This window comes from Ranitomeya imitator, chromosome 1 (assembly GCF_032444005.1).
Source record: "Ranitomeya imitator isolate aRanImi1 chromosome 1, aRanImi1.pri, whole genome shotgun sequence".
Classification (NCBI taxonomy): domain Eukaryota; kingdom Metazoa; phylum Chordata; class Amphibia; order Anura; family Dendrobatidae; genus Ranitomeya; species Ranitomeya imitator.
The window spans coordinates 183,809,941-183,828,051 of record NC_091282.1 but is presented as its reverse complement, the minus strand read 5'-3'; the positions used below and the strand labels follow the sequence as shown (position 1 = coordinate 183,828,051).

General features: G+C 42.0%; 1 protein-coding gene across 1 annotated transcript in view; it reads right to left on the bottom strand.

Moving 5' to 3' along the window:
- WDR36 (WD repeat domain 36) overlaps nucleotides 1-18,111 on the bottom strand; it is an 88,648-nt gene that overhangs the window by 5,116 nt on the left and 65,421 nt on the right. Inside the window, exons 17-20 of the mRNA XM_069752691.1 lie at nucleotides 15,445-15,552; nucleotides 14,430-14,530; nucleotides 10,601-10,740; nucleotides 10,262-10,378 (exon numbers count right to left, since the gene is read on the bottom strand). Of these exons, the coding sequence (XP_069608792.1) occupies nucleotides 10,262-10,378; nucleotides 10,601-10,740; nucleotides 14,430-14,530; nucleotides 15,445-15,552 (466 nt within the window). The remainder of the gene's footprint in view (nucleotides 1-10,261; nucleotides 10,379-10,600; nucleotides 10,741-14,429; nucleotides 14,531-15,444; nucleotides 15,553-18,111) is intronic.

Below are 18,111 nucleotides of genomic sequence, written 5' to 3'. Positions count from 1 at the left end.
AAAGGCAACAGGTTTCTGCTAATAACCAAGAAAAATTATCTTTCACAATTGGTGCAGAATCCAACCAGAGGAGCAGCACTTTTAGACCTAATACTATCTAATAGACCTGACAGAATAACAAATCTGCAGGTGGTCGGGCATCTAGGAAATAGCGACCACAATATTGTACAGTTTCACCTGTCTTTCACTAGGGGGACTTGTCAGGGAGTCACAAAAACACTGAACTTTAGGAAGGCAAAGTTTGACCAGCTTAGAGATGCCCTTAATCTGGTAGACTGGGACAATATCCTCAGAAATAAGAATACAGATAATAAATGGGAAATGTTTAAGAACATCCTAAATAGGCAGTGTAAGCGGTTTATACCTTGTGGGAATAAAAGGACTAGAAATAGGAAAAACCCAATGTGGCTAAACAAAGAAGTAAGACAGGCAATTAACAGTAAAAAGAAAGCATTTGCACTACTAAAGCAGGATGGCACCATTGAAGCTCTAAAAAACTATAGGGAGAAAAATACTTTATCTAAAAAACTAATTAAAGCTGCCAAAAAGGAAACAGAGAAGCACATTGTCAAGGAGAGTAAAACTAATCCCAAACTGTTCAACTATATCAATAGTAAAAGAATAAAAACTGAAAATGTAGGCCCCTTAAAAAATAGTGAGGAAAGAATGGTTGTAGATGACGAGGAAAAAGCTAACATATTAAACACCTTCTTCTCCACGGTATTCACGGTGGAAAATGAAATGCTAGGTGAAATCCCAAGAAACAATAAAAACCCTATATTAAGGGTCACCAATCTAACCCAAGAAGAGGTGCGAAATCGGCTAAATAAGATTAAAATAGATAAATCTCCGGGTCCGGATGGCATACACCCACGAGTACTAAGGGAACTAAGTAATGTAATAGATAAACCATTATTTCTTATTTTTAGGGACTCTATAGCGACAGGATCTGTTCCGCAGGACTGGCGCATAGCAAATGTGGTGCCAATATTCAAAAAGGGCTCTAAAAGTGAACCTGGAAATTATAGGCCAGTAAGTCTAACCTCTATTGTTGGTAAAATATTTGAAGGGTTTCTGAGGGATGTTATTCTGGATTATCTCAATGAGAATAACTGTTTAACTCCATATCAGCATGGGTTTATGAGAAATCGCTCCTGTCAAACCAATCTAATCAGTTTTTATGAAGAGGTAAGCTATAGGCTGGACCACGGTGAGTCATTGGACGTGGTATATCTCGATTTTTCCAAAGCGTTTGATACCGTGCCGCACAAGAGGTTGGTACACAAAATGAGAATGCTTGGTCTGGGGGAAAATGTGTGTAAATGGGTTAGTAACTGGCTTAGTGATAGAAAGCAGAGGGTGGTTATAAATGGTATAGTCTCTAACTGGGTCGCTGTGACCAGTGGGGTACCGCAGGGGTCGGTATTGGGACCTGTTCTCTTCAACATATTCATTAATGATCTGGTAGAAGGTTTACACAGTAAAATATCGATATTTGCAGATGATACAAAACTATGTAAAGCAGTTAATACAAGAGAAGATCGTATTCTGCTACAGATGGATCTGGATAAGTTGGAAACTTGGGCTGAAAGGTGGCAGATGAGGTTTAACAATGATAAATGTAAGGTTATACACATGGGAAGAAGGAATCAATATCACCATTACACACTGAATGGGAAACCACTGGGTAAATCTGACAGGGAGAAGGACTTGGGGATCCTAGTTAATGATAAACTTACCTGGAGCAGCCAGTGCCAGGCAGCAGCTGCCAAGGCAAACAGGATCATGGGGTGCATTAAAAGAGGTCTGGATACACATGATGAGAGCATTATACTGCCTCTGTACAAATCCCTAGTTAGACCGCACATGGAGTACTGTGTCCAGTTTTGGGCACCGGTGCTCATGAAGGATATAATGGAACTAGAGAGAGTACAAAGGAGGGCAACAAAATTAATAAAGGGGATGGGAGAACTACAATACCCAGATAGATTAGCGAAATTAGGATTATTTAGTCTAGAAAAAAAAGACGACTGAGGGGCGATCTAATAACCATGTATAAGTATATAAGGGGACAATACAAATATCTCGCTGAGGATCTGTTTATACCAAGGAAGGTGACGGGCACAAGGGGGCATTCTTTGCGTCTGGAGGAGAGAAGGTTTTTCCACCAACATAGAAGAGGATTCTTTACTGTTAGGGCAGTGAGAATCTGGAATTGCTTGCCTGAGGAGGTGGTGATGGCGAACTCAGTCGAGGGGTTCAAGAGAGGCCTGGATGTCTTCCTGGAGCAGAACAATATTGTATCATACAATTATTAGGTTCTGTAGAAGGACGTAGATCTGGGGATTTATTATGATGGAATATAGGCTGAACTGGATGGACAAATGTCTTTTTTCGGCCTTACTAACTATGTTACTATGTTACTATGACACAGTTTCAACAAGATCATCTAAACTATAATGTTGCTGTTCATCTGAAGCAACTTCCGTTTGTTCCTCAGTTACAATACTGTGTTCCTCTATTTCAAACATTTCTGTGTCTGTGGACCCAGAATGTTCTTCTAGCTGCTGGTCACCATCATTACTCTCATTCATTAGCTTAACAGTACTTATCATATTTGAAGTATCGTCAGTTACGACAGAAAGAACTTGCTCTTTTTTAAGTTCATAGTCTTGCAGAACCTTTTCCACCAAGACCTGGAGAAACTCACTGGTGTGATGAGCTTTGGTGTCTTTTACTGCCAATGTCTTGGTAACCATTTCATTTTTGTCACAAACAAAACGGACATTGATGGCAAAATAGTTCACTCTGACGTGTGCAGGCATCCATTTTAAGAAGCAGAAAGCGTCCCTTGAGAGTTTTTTTAAGTTCTTCCTTTTGTTTAAACGCTTCTTCGATTACTAAGTTTCTAATACTCTCTCTCTCCAGAGAAACTCCAAGCTTGCGGGCCATTTCCCCATTCAGACACATAAAAGCTGGTCGTGAAAATAATGAAATAGGCATACTATCCTTTTCAACAAGCTCTATGATCTGTTTTTTAAATGTATCTACTGTCATTGTCACAGTAACTTTGTCACTGACAAAATATCTTGCAACTGATGGCTGCAAAGTTCTCTGCTCCTTTGGCTGGAAGAGCTGGGCACTGGTTCATTGGTTTAGATGCAGTTTTTCTCATCCACTGCTTTCAGTACTTCTGGATGAAAGCGCTGTAAATGTCTCTTTAGATTAGAAGCTCTGGTAGGAGCATTTTTATCTTTGCCTGAATATGCAATGATCTTGGCTTCACAGCATTTGTTTTCATCGGGATCATTTGTCATACACTGACAGACATAATGTTTTCTATCTTGAGTGATGGTGAAATGGTCAAATACAGCAGATTTAATGTGACGCTTCTTTGACATTCTCAGGTTTTTAATTCTGCATTCACAATCCAAATGACAATTGTTTTTCCTAAAAACAATTGTACAAAATTATTGCCAGGTCGTACAACTGATATAGTGGTCAGTAATACTGTTATTCCTCATGTACTCACAGTTAACTGATGCAAAGTTTGTTGAAAGGATAATACTTTTTACAGTCTTCCTCTTCTGAGTAGCAGCTGTGAGATGCTTGGAAGACGCACACCAAACATCTAGTCTAGAGGAGGAGCTTTACTACTAAGAATTTGCAACACATTTTCACTTTCAGTTTCATACATTGTAAGTAGGGGGGTTGGGGCAGCATGAGGTTAACCAAGTATAAGACTAGATAAGGGCAGTGGAGAACAGTGACACACAAGAAGTAAGAAATGTCTATCTCCAGCAGAACTGCTTATCACTGTTGTTCATAGTTAGATAGAACATATATATTTGAGTAACATTTATAAAATTCATATAAAAGTTCAATTATGAAATATTAATACATTTTTTTAAAGCTGGAGTCGGAGTCTGTACATTTCTACCGACTCCAACCAAAACTAACTCCGACTCCACGACTCCGACTCCACGGCCCTGTTTCCAACGGTAAATATGTAATGTAAATCAATGCGCAACCACAAAACAATTAAAGGTTTTAAATCAGATCAGTCAATAAACTACAAACTGCCCTATATAAGGGCACAAAACACAGGGACAGGTCTTGGCCATTCTAACAAGACAAAATATTAATCTTTGCATAGTTATAGGCCCAATGTATTGTGTTCACCAATGCTCTACGCAGTGATCCAACAGCTCGCCGTTATACATCTGCATTTACAGAAGCCAGTGAACAGTGAATCAGTTAGTAATGGGCAGGGAAGCGCTTTCCTAAAAAAAACAAACTCGAACTCTGTGTAGTGCAATCTTGGGCCCTTATAAACTCAATTGAACAATATTGTTTTGTTCCCATTTGGCTAACAGGAGAGCAGACATGTCCTCATACCATGCTGCCAATAAAAGCTTTACTTTAAGGGTATATGTTATAGTATAAGAAGCAGACAGATGTTTTATTTTCATCATCCCTGCATCCTTGCTCTGATCCTCTATCACACACCAACCTCTCTTATACATGGTGTACTTGCATGAGTTCAGTCTCCATCTCAATTTCTGAATTTCACCCTGCATTTTATTCCTCTTTGCTCAGCTATCAATTCCATTATCCCTCTTGCTGCTGTAACACTGACTAACATCCCTTAGTCATGAGCAGTGACTTTTGATTGGAGTTTGTGTCTTCCTGTGAAGAACCTCGGTTGTACACTCCATGCAATTTCATCATAATGGAAGCTCTACTGTCTGAGATGTGACCCTCTCACAAGTCATTCCCAGGTATATACACATATACAGTACAGACCAAAAGTTTGGACACACCTCATTTAAAGATTTTTCTGTATTTTCATGACTATGAAAATTGTACATTCACACTGAAGGCATCAAAACTATGAAATAACATATTCTAGGTTCTTCAAAGTAGCCACCTTTTGCTTTGATGACTGTTTTGCAGACTCTTGGCATTCTCTTGATGAGCTTCAAGAGGTAGTCACCAGGAATAGTTTTCAATTCACAGGCGTGCCCTGTCAGATTTAATAAGTGGGATTTCTTGCCTTATAAATGGTGTTAGGACCATCAGTTGTGTTGTGCAGAAGTCTGGTGGATACACAGCTGATAGTCCTACTGAATAAACTGTTAGAATTTTTATTATGGCAAGAAAAAAGCAGCTAAGTAAAGAATAACGAGTGGCCATCATTACTTTAAGAAATGAAGGTCAGTCAGTCCGAAAAATTGGGAAAACTTTGAAAGTGTCACCAAGTGCAGTGGCAAAAACCATCAAGCGCTACAAAGAAACTGGCTCACATGAGGACCGCCCCAGGAAAGGAAGACCAAGAATCATCTCTGCTTCTGAGGATAAGTTTATCCGAGTCACCAGCCTCTGAAACTGCAGGTTAACAGCAGCTCAGATTAGAGACCAGGTCAATGCCACACAGAGTTCTAGCAGCAGACATCTCTTCAACAACTGTTCAGAGGAGACTTTGTGCAGCAGGCCTTCATGGTAAAATAGCTGCTAGGAAACCACTGCTAAGGACAGGCAACAAGCAGAAGAGACTTGTTTGGGCTAAAGAACACAAGGAATGGACATTAGATCAGTGGAAATCTGTGCTTTGGTCTTATGAATCCATATTTGAGATCTTTGGTTCCAACCACCTTGTCTTTGTGCGACGCAGAAAAGGTGAACGGATGGACTCTACATGCCTGGTTCCCACCGCGAAGCATGGAGGAGGAGGCGTGATGGTGTGGGTGTGCTTTGCTGGCGACACTGTTGGGGATTTATCCAAAATTGAAGGCATATTGAACTAGCATGGCTACCACAGCATCTTGCAGCGGAATGCTATTCTATCCGGTTTGCGTTTAGTTGGACCATCGTTTAATTTTTAACAGGACAATGACCCCAAACCCACCTCCAGGCTGTGTAACGGCTATTTGACCAAGAACTAGAGGGATGGGGTGCTACGCCAGATGACCTGGCCTCCACAGTCACGAGACCTGAACTCAATCTTGATGGTTTAGGGTGAGCTAGACCGCAGAGTGAAGGCAAAAGGGCCAACAAGTGCTAAGTATCTCTGGGAACTCCTTCAAGATTGTTGGAAGACCATTCCCGGTGACTACCTCTTGACGCTCATCAAGAGAATGCCAAGAGTGTGCAAAGAAGTCATCAAAGCAAAAGGTGGCTACTTTGAAGAACCTAGAATATAATACATAACAAAAAAGTGTAAAACAACTGAAATTAAGTATACAATTCCACATGTGTTAATTCATAGTTTGGTGCCTTCAGTGTGAATGTACAATTTTCATAGTCATGAAAATACAGAAAAATCTTTAAATGAGGTGTGTCCAAACTTTTGGTCTGTACTGTATATGTGTATATACCTGGGAATGACTTGTGAGAGGGTCACATCTCAGACAGTAGAGCTTCCATTATGATGAAATTGCATGGAGTGTACAACCGAGGTTCTTCACAGGAAGACACAAACTCCAATCAAAAGTCACTGCTCATGACTAAGGGATGTTAGTTAGTGTTACAGCAGCAAGAGGGATAATGGAATTGATAGCTGAGCAAAGAGGAATAAAATGCAGGGTGAATATTTAAATGAGAAGGTGTGTCCAAGCTTTTGGATAGTGTGTATATATATATATATATATATATACATATATATATACATATATATATATATATATATATATATATATATATATATATATATATATATATATACACACATATACATATATATACATACATATATATATATATATACACATACTAGATTGTGGCCCGATTCTAACGCATCGGGTATTCTGGAATATGCATGTGCCCGTAGTATATGGACAATGATGATTCCAGAATTCGCGGCAGACTGTGCCCGTCGCTGATTGGTCGAGGCAACCTTTATGACATCGTCGTCGCCATGGCAACCATTATGACATCTACGTCGATACTGTGCCCGTTGCTGATTGGTCGAGGCCTGGCGGCCTCGACCAATCAGAGACGTGGGATTTCTACGTCGATACTGTGCCCGTCACTGATTGGTCGAGGCCTGGCGGCCTCGACCAATCAGACGTGGGATTTCCAGGACAAACAGAAAGACAGACGGAAAAACCCTTAGGCAATTATATATATCTATATATATAATTGTCTAAGGGTTTTTCCGTCTGTCTGTCTGTCTGTCCTGGAAATCCCGGCTCTCTGATTGGTCGAGGCCGCCAGGCCTCGACCAATCAGCAACGGGCACAGCGACGATGATGTCATAAAGGACGTAGACATCCCGCGTCTCTGATTGGTCGAGGCCGCCAGGCCTCGACCAATCAGCAACGGGCACAGCGACGATGATGTCAAAGGACGTAGACATCCTGCGTCTCTGATTGGTCGAGGCCACCAGGCCTCGACCAATCAGCAACGGGCACAGCGACGATGATGTCATAATGGTTGCCATGGCGACGATGATGTCATAAAGGTTGCCTCGATCAATCAGCGACGGACACAGTCTGCCGCGAATTCTGGAATCATCATTGTCCATATATTACAGGGACATACATATTCTAGAATACCCGATGTGTTAGAATCGGGCCACAGTCTAGTATATATATATGTGTGTGTGTGTGTGTGTGTGTGTGTGTGTGTGTATGTGTATATATATATATATATATATATATATATATATATATATATATATATATATATATATATATATATATATATATATATATATATATATATATATATATATATATATATATATATATATACTGAATGTGTGTGTGTGTGCGTGTGTCTGAACTTGGCTTCTGCACCGTCGCAGCTACAGCCACAAAATTTTGCAGTCACACATCTGGACCCCGAGAGCGTCATAGGCTATGCTGTGAGGCGAAATTGTATCCCCGCGCACTCCAATTCACCAAACAATTTTGCCCCTATCTACATAATGGGGAAAAAGTGAAAGGAAAAGTGTTGGAGGCAAATTGACAGCTGGCAGATGTGAACAAGGGGAACTTAAAGACTGAGAGCGATGGCGCCAAAGAGTATATACCGTACAGTTGCTAAGGTGGGGCCCCGACATGGGATACTCACCACACACGGGGATATGAAAACACACAAAATGCGTCAGACACTACCACGTGCTTGAACACACATACCACCCTCAGCACACATTTCACCACACAGACACCAACCTCGCCACATAAAAGTCGAAACACAAAAGTCGCCGCTCAAAACTCGCCACACGTGCAAAACTCACCTCATGGAAAACTCGCCACACGCAAAACTCACCTCATGGAAAACTCGCCACACGCAAAACTTGCACGCGTGGAAAAATTGCCACATGCACAAAAGTTGCAACACATGCAAAACTTGCCTCACACAAAACTTGCACATACTCAAAACGCACCACACATAAAACTCGCCATGCGCAAAACTCGCTGCACACAACTTGCTACACGAACCGGTCACATGCAACTCGACACACAAAAAGTTGCTACACGCATGTCGCCACACAAAACTCATCTCACAAAAGTCGCTACATGCATGTCGTCACATGCAACTCAACACACACAACTTGACACATGAAACTCGCCCTAAAACACACACAAGTCTGGTATTATCCTTCAAAAATAAAAATCTGATTAATAAGCAGACAAACTACAAGAGCAACAAATGTACCATGTAGGAAATACGGCAGCTGTCAGTCACATGACCTGTCTATTATGTGTATGTGTGAGCTAATATATACTGCCAGGGGGAGGGCTACCTGTTGGCTGGGAATTTATCAGGCTGCCAATTTAGCTTACAAATACTGAGGTAAAAATACTGACCAAATAAGGTGTGAACACGGTCTAATATTGGGGCAGCACGGTGGCGCAGTGGTTAGCACTGCAGCCTTGCAGCGATGGGGTCCTGGGTTGTAATCCCACCCAGGACAACATCTGCAAAGAGTTTGTATGTTCTCTCCGTGTTTGCGTGGGTTTCCTCCGGGCACTCCGGTTTCCTCCCACATTCCAAAGACATACTGATAGGGATTCTAGATTGTGAGCCCCATCGGAAACAGCGATGATAATGTGTGCAAAAAACTGTAAAGCGCTGCGGAATATGTTAGCGCTATATAAAACATCTCCTCCTGTATATAGTATGTACCTGTATGTCATCTCCTTCTGTATATAGTATATACCTGTGCCATCTCCTCCGGTATATAGTATATACGTGTGTCATCTGCTCCTGTATATAATATGTACCTGTGTCATCTCCTCCTGTATATAGTATGTACCTCTATGACACAGGTACATACTATATACAGGAGCAGGTGACACACAGGTATATTATATATACAGGAGATGACTTACAGGCATATACTATATACAGGAGGAGATAACAGGTATATACTATATACAGGAGGAGATGACACAGGTATATACTATATACAGGAGGAGATGACACAGGTATATACTATATACAGGAGGAGATGACACAGGTATATACTATATAAAAGAGGAGATGACACATAGGTATATAGAGGAGGAGATGACATACAGGTATATACTATATAAAAGAGATGACACATAGGTATATAGAGATGACATACAGCAGGTATATACTATATACAGGGGAGATGACATACATGTATATACTATATACAGGAGATTGACACAGGTATATACTATATACAGGATATGACACAGGTGTATACTATATATAAGGGAGATGACAAACATGTATATACTGAGGGGAAAATGAGAGGTGTGGTGAAAATGAGGGGTGTGAGGGGAAAATGAAAAGGTGTGAGTGCAAAATGAGAGGAGGGAAAATAGTGGAGTGATCGGAAAATGACAGATGTGAGGTCGAAATGACAAGTGTTAGGGGGGGAATGAGAGGAGTGAGGGGGAAAATAAGAGGAGGGGGAAAATGAGAGGTGTAAGGGAGAAAATGAGAGATGTGAGGGGGAAAATGAGAGGCGTGATGGGAAAGTAAGAGAAGTGAGGTGTGCTATAATTAACCACAGATCTTTACTATGCCCAGGCAACGCCGGGCTCTTCAGCTAGTATATATATATTGGAGGATTTATGACTCTGTGTTTTCCTGGACTAGCACCTGGGGTCATAAGTCTAAGTCTGAAGTATGGTTTGACATTGACAGCACAGGAATCAGCAGCACTGGAGGTGCCGTCTGTCTTTTTGCCTTATAGCTCAGTGGATAGAGATATACAGTATATATTCCACTACTCTAGTAACAGTGCAAGAAACCTGTACTAGAAACAACAAATCACCTGAGAGGATTCATCCTGCGCTTCAGAAGCAAAACGTGGCACAAGTCCAGGCAAGGTTGGAATGAAAAAAGGTGCAGACTTAGGGAGTTTTGGAGGCTCTTTAGGCTTGTTCCTTCTCTGAAAGAAAAAGGACATACATTTATAATTACATGTTAAATGTTAAAAATATAAATAATTTTTGCTTCCCATATCATGTGAAAACAAAAACCTGCTTTTCAACTCTATTCCCTCTTATCTCAATGTGCATGATACAATAATGTATTATTTTATGGTCCTTTATTTTCTGAGCTTCAAATTCACTTATGGAAACTTTATGTGCAGCTTGCAGAGGATAAGTACCTTGATAACATCAAGGTTTAAGAGGTTTTTCCACCTTGACTCAGGCAAGAGTGATAGGGTCACCAACTTTTCTCCCAGTTGCTCTGGTGATTCATACTCCATCACATCATCGGTGGCATCTTCTACTTCAACAATGTCTTCTAAATCCGAGAAAAAGTAAATGGTCACATAAAGAACACCACCATTGATCAAATTAACCCCTTCCCGACCTGTGACAGCGTATGCGTCATGAAAGTCGGTGCCAATCCGACCTGTGATGCATATGCTGTGTCACAGAATGATTGCGTTCCTGCAGATCAGGTGAAAGGGTTAACTGTAATTTCACCAGACCTGCAGGGACAGTGGGAGTGGTACTTCAGCCCGGGGGGGGGGGGGGGGGGGGGGGGAGGGGGAGTCTTTGCCCCCCCTCCCTCCCCCCCCCCCCCCCGTGGTTACGATCGCTCTGATTGGCTGTTGAAAGTGACTGTTTCACTTTCAATCAGAGCAATCGTAATATTTCACCAATGAAAATTGGTGAACTATTACAATCCAGCCATGGCCGATGCTGCAATATCATCGGCCATGGCTGGAGACCACGATCTGCCCCCGTCACCGATCTCCTCCCCTCTGTCCTGTCATCTACTGTCCTCTGCTCCCCTCCGTCCTCCTGTCCGCTCCACCCGTGCTCCGATCCCACCCCCACATACTTACCGACCTCCCATGCCCCTCCTGGTGTCCGTCCGTCTTCTGCATGAGCGCCGCCATCTTCCAAAACGGCGGGCGCATGCGCAGTGCGCCCGCCGAATCTGACGGCCGATTCATTCCAGGTACATTTTGATCACTGTGATAAAAACTATCACAGTGATCAAAATAAAAAAAAGTAAATAAACCCCCCTTTATCACCCCCATAGGTAGGGACAATAATAAAGTAAAGAAAATATATTTACTCTTATTTTTCCACTAGGGTTAGGGTTAGAACTAGGGTTAGGGTTGCAATTAGGGTTAGGGTTACAATTAGGGTTAGAATTAGGCTATGTGCACATGGTGCAGATTTGGCTGCAGATCCGCAGCGGATTGGCCGCTGCAGATTCGTAGCAGTTTTCCATCACGTTTACAGTACCTTGTAAACCTATGGAAAGCCAAATAAGCTGTGCCCATGGTGCGGAAAATACCGTGCGGAAACGCTGTTGTATTTCCTACGGCATGCCAATTCTTTGTGCGGATTCCACAGCGTTTTACACCTGTTCCTCAATAGGAATTCGCAGGTGAAATCAATACAAAAAACACTGGAAATCCGCTGTAAATCCGCAGGTAAAAGTTGTGCCTATTACCTACAGATTTTTCAAAAACGGTGTGGAAAAATCCTCACACGAATCCGCAACGTGGGCACATAGCCTTAGGGTTGGAATTAGAGTTAGGGTTGGAATTAGGGTTAGCGATGGAAGTAGGGTTAAGATTAGGGGTTATGGTTGGGATTAGGGTTAGGGGTGTGTTGGGGTTAGGGTTGTGGTTAGGGCTGGGATTAGGGTTAGGGGTGTGAAGGTTAGGGTTGTGGTTAGGAGTGTGTTGAGGTTAGCGATGGAAGTAGGGTTAAGATTAGGGGTTATGGTTGGGATTAGGGTTAGGGGTGTGTTGGGGTTAGGGTTGTGGTTAGGGCTGGGATTAGGGTTAGGGGTGTGAAGGTTAGGGTTGTGGTTAGGGGTGTGTTGAGGTTAGAATTGTGATTAGGGCTATGGCTAGAGTTGGGATTAGGGTTAGGGGTGTGTGGGGGGTTAGTGCTGGAGTTAGAATTGAGGGGTTTCCACTGTTTAGGCACATCAGGGGTCTCCAAACACGACATGGCGCCACCATTGATTCCAGCCAATCTTGCGTTAAAAAAGTCAAATGGTGCTCCCTCCCTTCCGAGCCCCGACGTGCGCCCCAACAGTGGTTTACCCAAACATATGGGGCATAAGCGTACTCAGGAAAAATTGCACAACAACTGTGTGGGTCTAATTTCTCCTGTTACCTTTGAGAAAATAAAAAATGGGGGTTAAAAAATTATTTTTTATTTTCACGGCTCTGCGTTATAAGATTCTGTGAAGCACTTGGGGGTTTAAAGTGCTCACCACACATCTAGATAAGTTCCTTGGAGGGTCTAGTATCCAAAATGGGGTCACTTGTGGGGGTTTCTACTGTTTAGGCACATCAGGGGTGCTGCAAACGCAACGTGATGCCTGCAGACCAATCCATCTAAGTGTGTATTTCAAAACGTCACTACTGCCCTTCTGAGCCCCGACGTGCGCCCAAACAGTGGTTTACCCCCACATATGGGGTATCACCGTACTCAGGACAAACTAGGCAACAACTATTGGGGTCCAATTTCTCCTGTTACCCTTGTGAAAATAAAAAATTGCTTGCTAAAAAATAATTTTTGAGGAAAAAAAATGATTTTTTATTTTCACAGCTCTGCGTTATAAACTTCTGTGAAGCACTTGGGGGTTTAAAGTGGTCACTGCACATCTAGATTAGTTCCTTGGGAGGTCTAATTTCCAAAATGGGGTCACTTGTGGGGGAGCTAATGTTTAGGCACACAGGGGCTCTTCAAACGCGACATGGTGTCAGCTAACGATTGGAAATAATTTTTCATTCAAAAAGTCAAATGGCGCTCCTTCCCTTCCGAGCCCTGCCGCGTGCCCAAACAGTGGTTTACCCCCACATGTGAGGTATCAGTGTACTCAGGAGAAATTGCCCAACAAATTTTAGGATCCCTTTTATTTTGTTGCCCATGTGAAAATGAAAAAATCGTTTCTAAAATAATTTTTTTTGTGGAAAAAAAAAAGTACTTTTTCATTTTTACGGATCAATTTGTGAAGCACCTGGGGGTACAAAGTGCTCACTATGCATCTAGATAAGTTGCTTGGGGGGGGTCTAAATTCCAAAATGGGGTCACTTTTGGGGGAGCTCCAATGTTTAGGCACACAGGGGCTCTCAAAACACATGGTGTCCGCTAACAATTGGAGCTAATTTTTCAATCAAAAGTCAAATGGCGATCCTTCCCTTCCGAGCCCTGTTGTGCACCCAAACAGTGGTTCCCCCACACATACGTTGCTAAAAGATCATTTTTGTGACTAAAAAGTGAAATGTTCATTTTTTTCTTCCATGTTGCTTCTGCTGCTGTGAAGCACCTAAAGGGTTAATAAACTTCTAGAATGTGGTTTTGAGTACCTTGAGGGGTGCAGTTTTTAGAATGGTGTCACTTTTGGGTATTTTCAGCCCTATAGACCTCTCAAACTGACTTCAAATGTGAGATGGTCCCTAAAAAAATGGTTTTGTAAATTTTGTTGTAAAAATGAGAAATCGCTGGTCAAATTTTAACCCTTATAACTTCCTAGCAAAAAAAAAATTTGTTTCTAAAATTGTGCTGATGTAAAGTAGACATATGGGTAATGTTATTTATTAACTATTTTGTGTCACATAACTCTCTGGTTTAACAGAATAAAATTTGAAAATTACGAAATTTTAAAAATTTTCACCAAATTTCCTTTTTTTCACAAATAAACGCAAAAATTATCGACCTAAATTTACCACTAACATGAATGAAGCCCAATATGTCACGAAAACATCTCAGAACTGCTAGGATCCGTTGAAGCGTTCCTGAGTTATTACCTCATAAAGGGACACTGGTCAGAATTGCGAAAAATGGCCAGGTCATTAGGCTAGGTCATGAAGGGGTTAAACAAAGTATATATGTGTGTGTATAATTATATATATATATATATATATATATATATATATATATATATATATATTTTTTTTTATTAAGTGCGACAAAATGACATCATGAATATGTATAATGACTACTACTTACCCTCAGTGTCGTCGACTGCACCAGGAAGCATCACCACCATTGGCTCATAGCTTGGCGGAAGAGGTCGTAAGGAAACCAAGGAGAACAAGGTTTTGTTTGCCCTGTTGAAATAAACCCAAAACATATTTTATATATACATACAAAAATATAAACTAATATTCACAAAATCTGAACATATTGTTAGCTGACACAAAGTGGTAGACTTAAAGGGAATCTGCGGGCAAAGCCGAAAAGCATTACTGCGCATGCGCCCGTGTCCTAGAAGTATTTTGCTGTGTTCTGGGACATAACACGCCGGCGCATGCGCCGTAATGCCATTCGGCTTTGCCCACAGTTGAGCAGAGCATACTGCGCGAGGCAAGATTGCACTGCGCAAGCTCGAACTATGGAGGACACCTACTCAAATTCTCGAAAATATTGTGGACAGCAGGAAAGGATGGGGAGGAGGAAAGAAGACCAAACACCGCCCACTGGACTGGACATAGGGCATTTACATAGCCCACCAATTTGAGGTGACAGATTCCCTTTAAAAATAGTGCTGACACGATCAGCAGTAAGAATATGTTAGATATGCTAACAGAATGGACAATCACATGGGTTAATATCTGGTCACTCAGATCCCAGCAACACATAAAAACCTTCAGGATACTACCCTTATGAGGGCTGTGTTCTGTATATTGTGTTTCTGTTACACAACTTTGGGGTTCGAGTTTCCTTCCCCATGACCAAATGGAACATTTTGAAAGAGCATGCACTTCGGAAGATGTGCAAATCAAATCATTGGGGAATTATGGAAATCTATTCGGGTCTCTTTGTATAATTTTTTTAAATTTTGCTCTCTGCTCTCTCCTCTAGCAGTCAGTAGTGGAAATTTGGTATTAATTTTTGATAAACTGTAGATGTGTGTCATACCTTATGTGGATAGCTATATATTTAGAACCATGAGATATCTGGGCCTTGAGGCCTTATCACAAAGAATATTTTGATTTCAAGTGTATTCTGAAACATGACATACCATAAGTAAATGGCGAGGTCATCCACATGGGCAGTTGCTAGATAATCTCCTGTGGGAGACATTGTGAGACTCACAATGGGTGAATCCAACAGAAAACAGTCTATGAGGCTGTGGTAAAAAAAAAAAAAAAATGTAAGAAAAAGACATGCAAAAAAACCAAACAACCTAAACATTTTTCCTTTCCACATACACCGCTCTATTCTTTAACATGCCAATAATACAGTGTCCATCCACGGCTGATATTAGTAACCTCATATATTAGAATAAGAAAGGTTATATGATATGGTGAATGCCAATCTACTTGTTGATATATTACATATAGTAACACTGACTTTTATAAATTTCTGCTGCTATTGGACTCATACCTGGCTTACAAAAGATAAAACATGTCAGAAAACCAGATAGTTAAATAATCTGCAAAAAAAAAGCCCTGTGAATTGATAAACATATACAGTTACTATACTGTAGGCTATAATGATGGATGAAACAGATCAAAACTTTACACAATGCAATTTTGCTAAAATATAGAAGATGACAAGTGGATTTGGACAGCAAGGTGGATTGCTGTTAAGGGAGAGAAAAAAAAATAAAAAATCTTTAAATCTTCAGCATAGCGAGTGTGAGCGAGCTGAGTGTGGCCTGAGCGTAAGTGTGGACGGCGGTAAGTGTGACTTGTGATTCAGTGAAGAGGTATTTGGAAAGCCTTTAACAAATACCTGTGTGAATTGGTGTGAGTTGCTGAATTGGGGGTAGCTATATTCATAAGGGGTTAACTTAGGGTGGGGGCTCATAATTAAGGGTTTATAAGGGGCAGCTGTTTGGGGCTCCAGTCCTTTTTGGAAGTGCATTTGGACAGCAAGGTGGCTGGCTGTTAAGGGAGAGAAAAAAAAAAAAAATCTTTAAATCTTCAGCATAGCGAGTGTGAGCGAGCTGAGTGTGGCCTGAGCGTAAGTGTGGACGGCGGTAAGTGTGACTTGTGATTCAGTGACTTTGGAGTCAGGGAGTTTCCAAGGGAGGAATTACTGAATTGCTGTCTGATTTTTATTAATACTTTGTATTTATTTTTATTTTTTTTTATTGAACTGTTCTGTCTGGTGCAATCCCCATTAGGAAATGTGCTCCACGATTGTTAATGCCATCCAGTGCACATCTTGCCACATGTATGCAGTCCTTGAGCAGCCGATCGAGGATGCATACTGCTGTGCGAGATGTGAGCACGTTGTGCATTTGCAAACCCAGATTCTGACTCTAAATGTGCAGCTGGCAACACTGAGATCCATAGACAATATGGAGAGGAGTCTTCTGCTCACGGAGCAGACGCTCAATGGGACAGATGAGGGGGGGATGGTAGGATGGAGCTGCAGGATGGTGAAGTAGGAAGCTGGGTGACAGTTAGGAAGCGGGGTAGAGGGAAGAGTGCTAGGGAGGCTAGTCCTGACCTGGCACACCCCAATAAGTTTGCTAAGTTGGCAGATGAGGGGGGTGCCAGTACAGGGGTAGCACTGCTGCAGCCAGGCATGTCCTCTGAAAGCCGGAGGAGTGACTGCTCCAGTAAGGAGGGAAATAGGAGAGCAGGGCAGGCCAGACAGGTGCTGGTAGTGGGCGACTCAATTATTAGGGGAACAGATAGGGCAATCTGTCACAAAGACAGGGATCGTCGAACGGTGTGCTGCCTACCTGGCGCTCGAGTCCGACACATCGCTGATCAGGTGGACAGATTGTTGGGAGGACCCAGCGGTCATGGTGCACATTGGCACTAATGACAAAGTTAGAGGTAGGTGGAAGGTCCTTAAAGATGATTTCAGGGAATTAGGCTGCAAGCTGAAAGCAAGGACCTCCAACGTGGTATTTTCCGAAATACTGCCGGTACCACGTGCCACGCCAGAGAGGCAACGGGAGATTAGGGAGGTTAATAAGTGGCTCAAGAATTGGTGTAGGAAGGAGGGGTTTGGGTTCCTGCAGAACTGGGCCGACTTCTCAGTTGGCTACAGGCTCTACGCTAGGGATGGACTGCACCTCAATGGGGAGGGTGCAGCTGTGCTGGGGGAGAGAATGGCTAGAAGGTTGGAGGAGTGTTTAAACTAGGAATTGGGGGGGAGGGTATTCATTTTATAGGAGGGGAAGATAGTGCAGACAGAGACCTGGGCACAAATAAGGAAGTTGGGGGTGGCGGTGGCATGGGGGGTGGGGTCAGAACAGTTAATAATTTAAGAAATAGAAGTACAGAGAGGAACATAAAGTGCATGTATACTAATGCCAGAAGCCTCGCCAACAAAATGGACGAATTAGAACTAATGTTGTTGGAGCATAATTATGACATGGTGGGGATATCTGAAACGTGGCTGGATGAGAGCCATGACTGGGCTGTTAACTTGCAGGGCTATAGCCTGTTCAGAAATGACCGTACAGATAAGCGAGGGGGAGGGGTGTGTCTATATGTAAAATCGTCCTTAAAACCCATCCTGCGCGATAATATAGGTGAATTTAATGAAAATGTAGAATCCCTGTGGGTGGAGATAAGGGGAGGGGGAAAAAATAATAAATTACTGATAGGGGTTTGTTATAAATCTCCAAAAATAATGGAAGCAATGGAGAATATCCTCGTAAAGCAAATAGATGAAGCTGCGACTCAAGGAGAAGTCATTATTATGGGGGACTTCAACTACC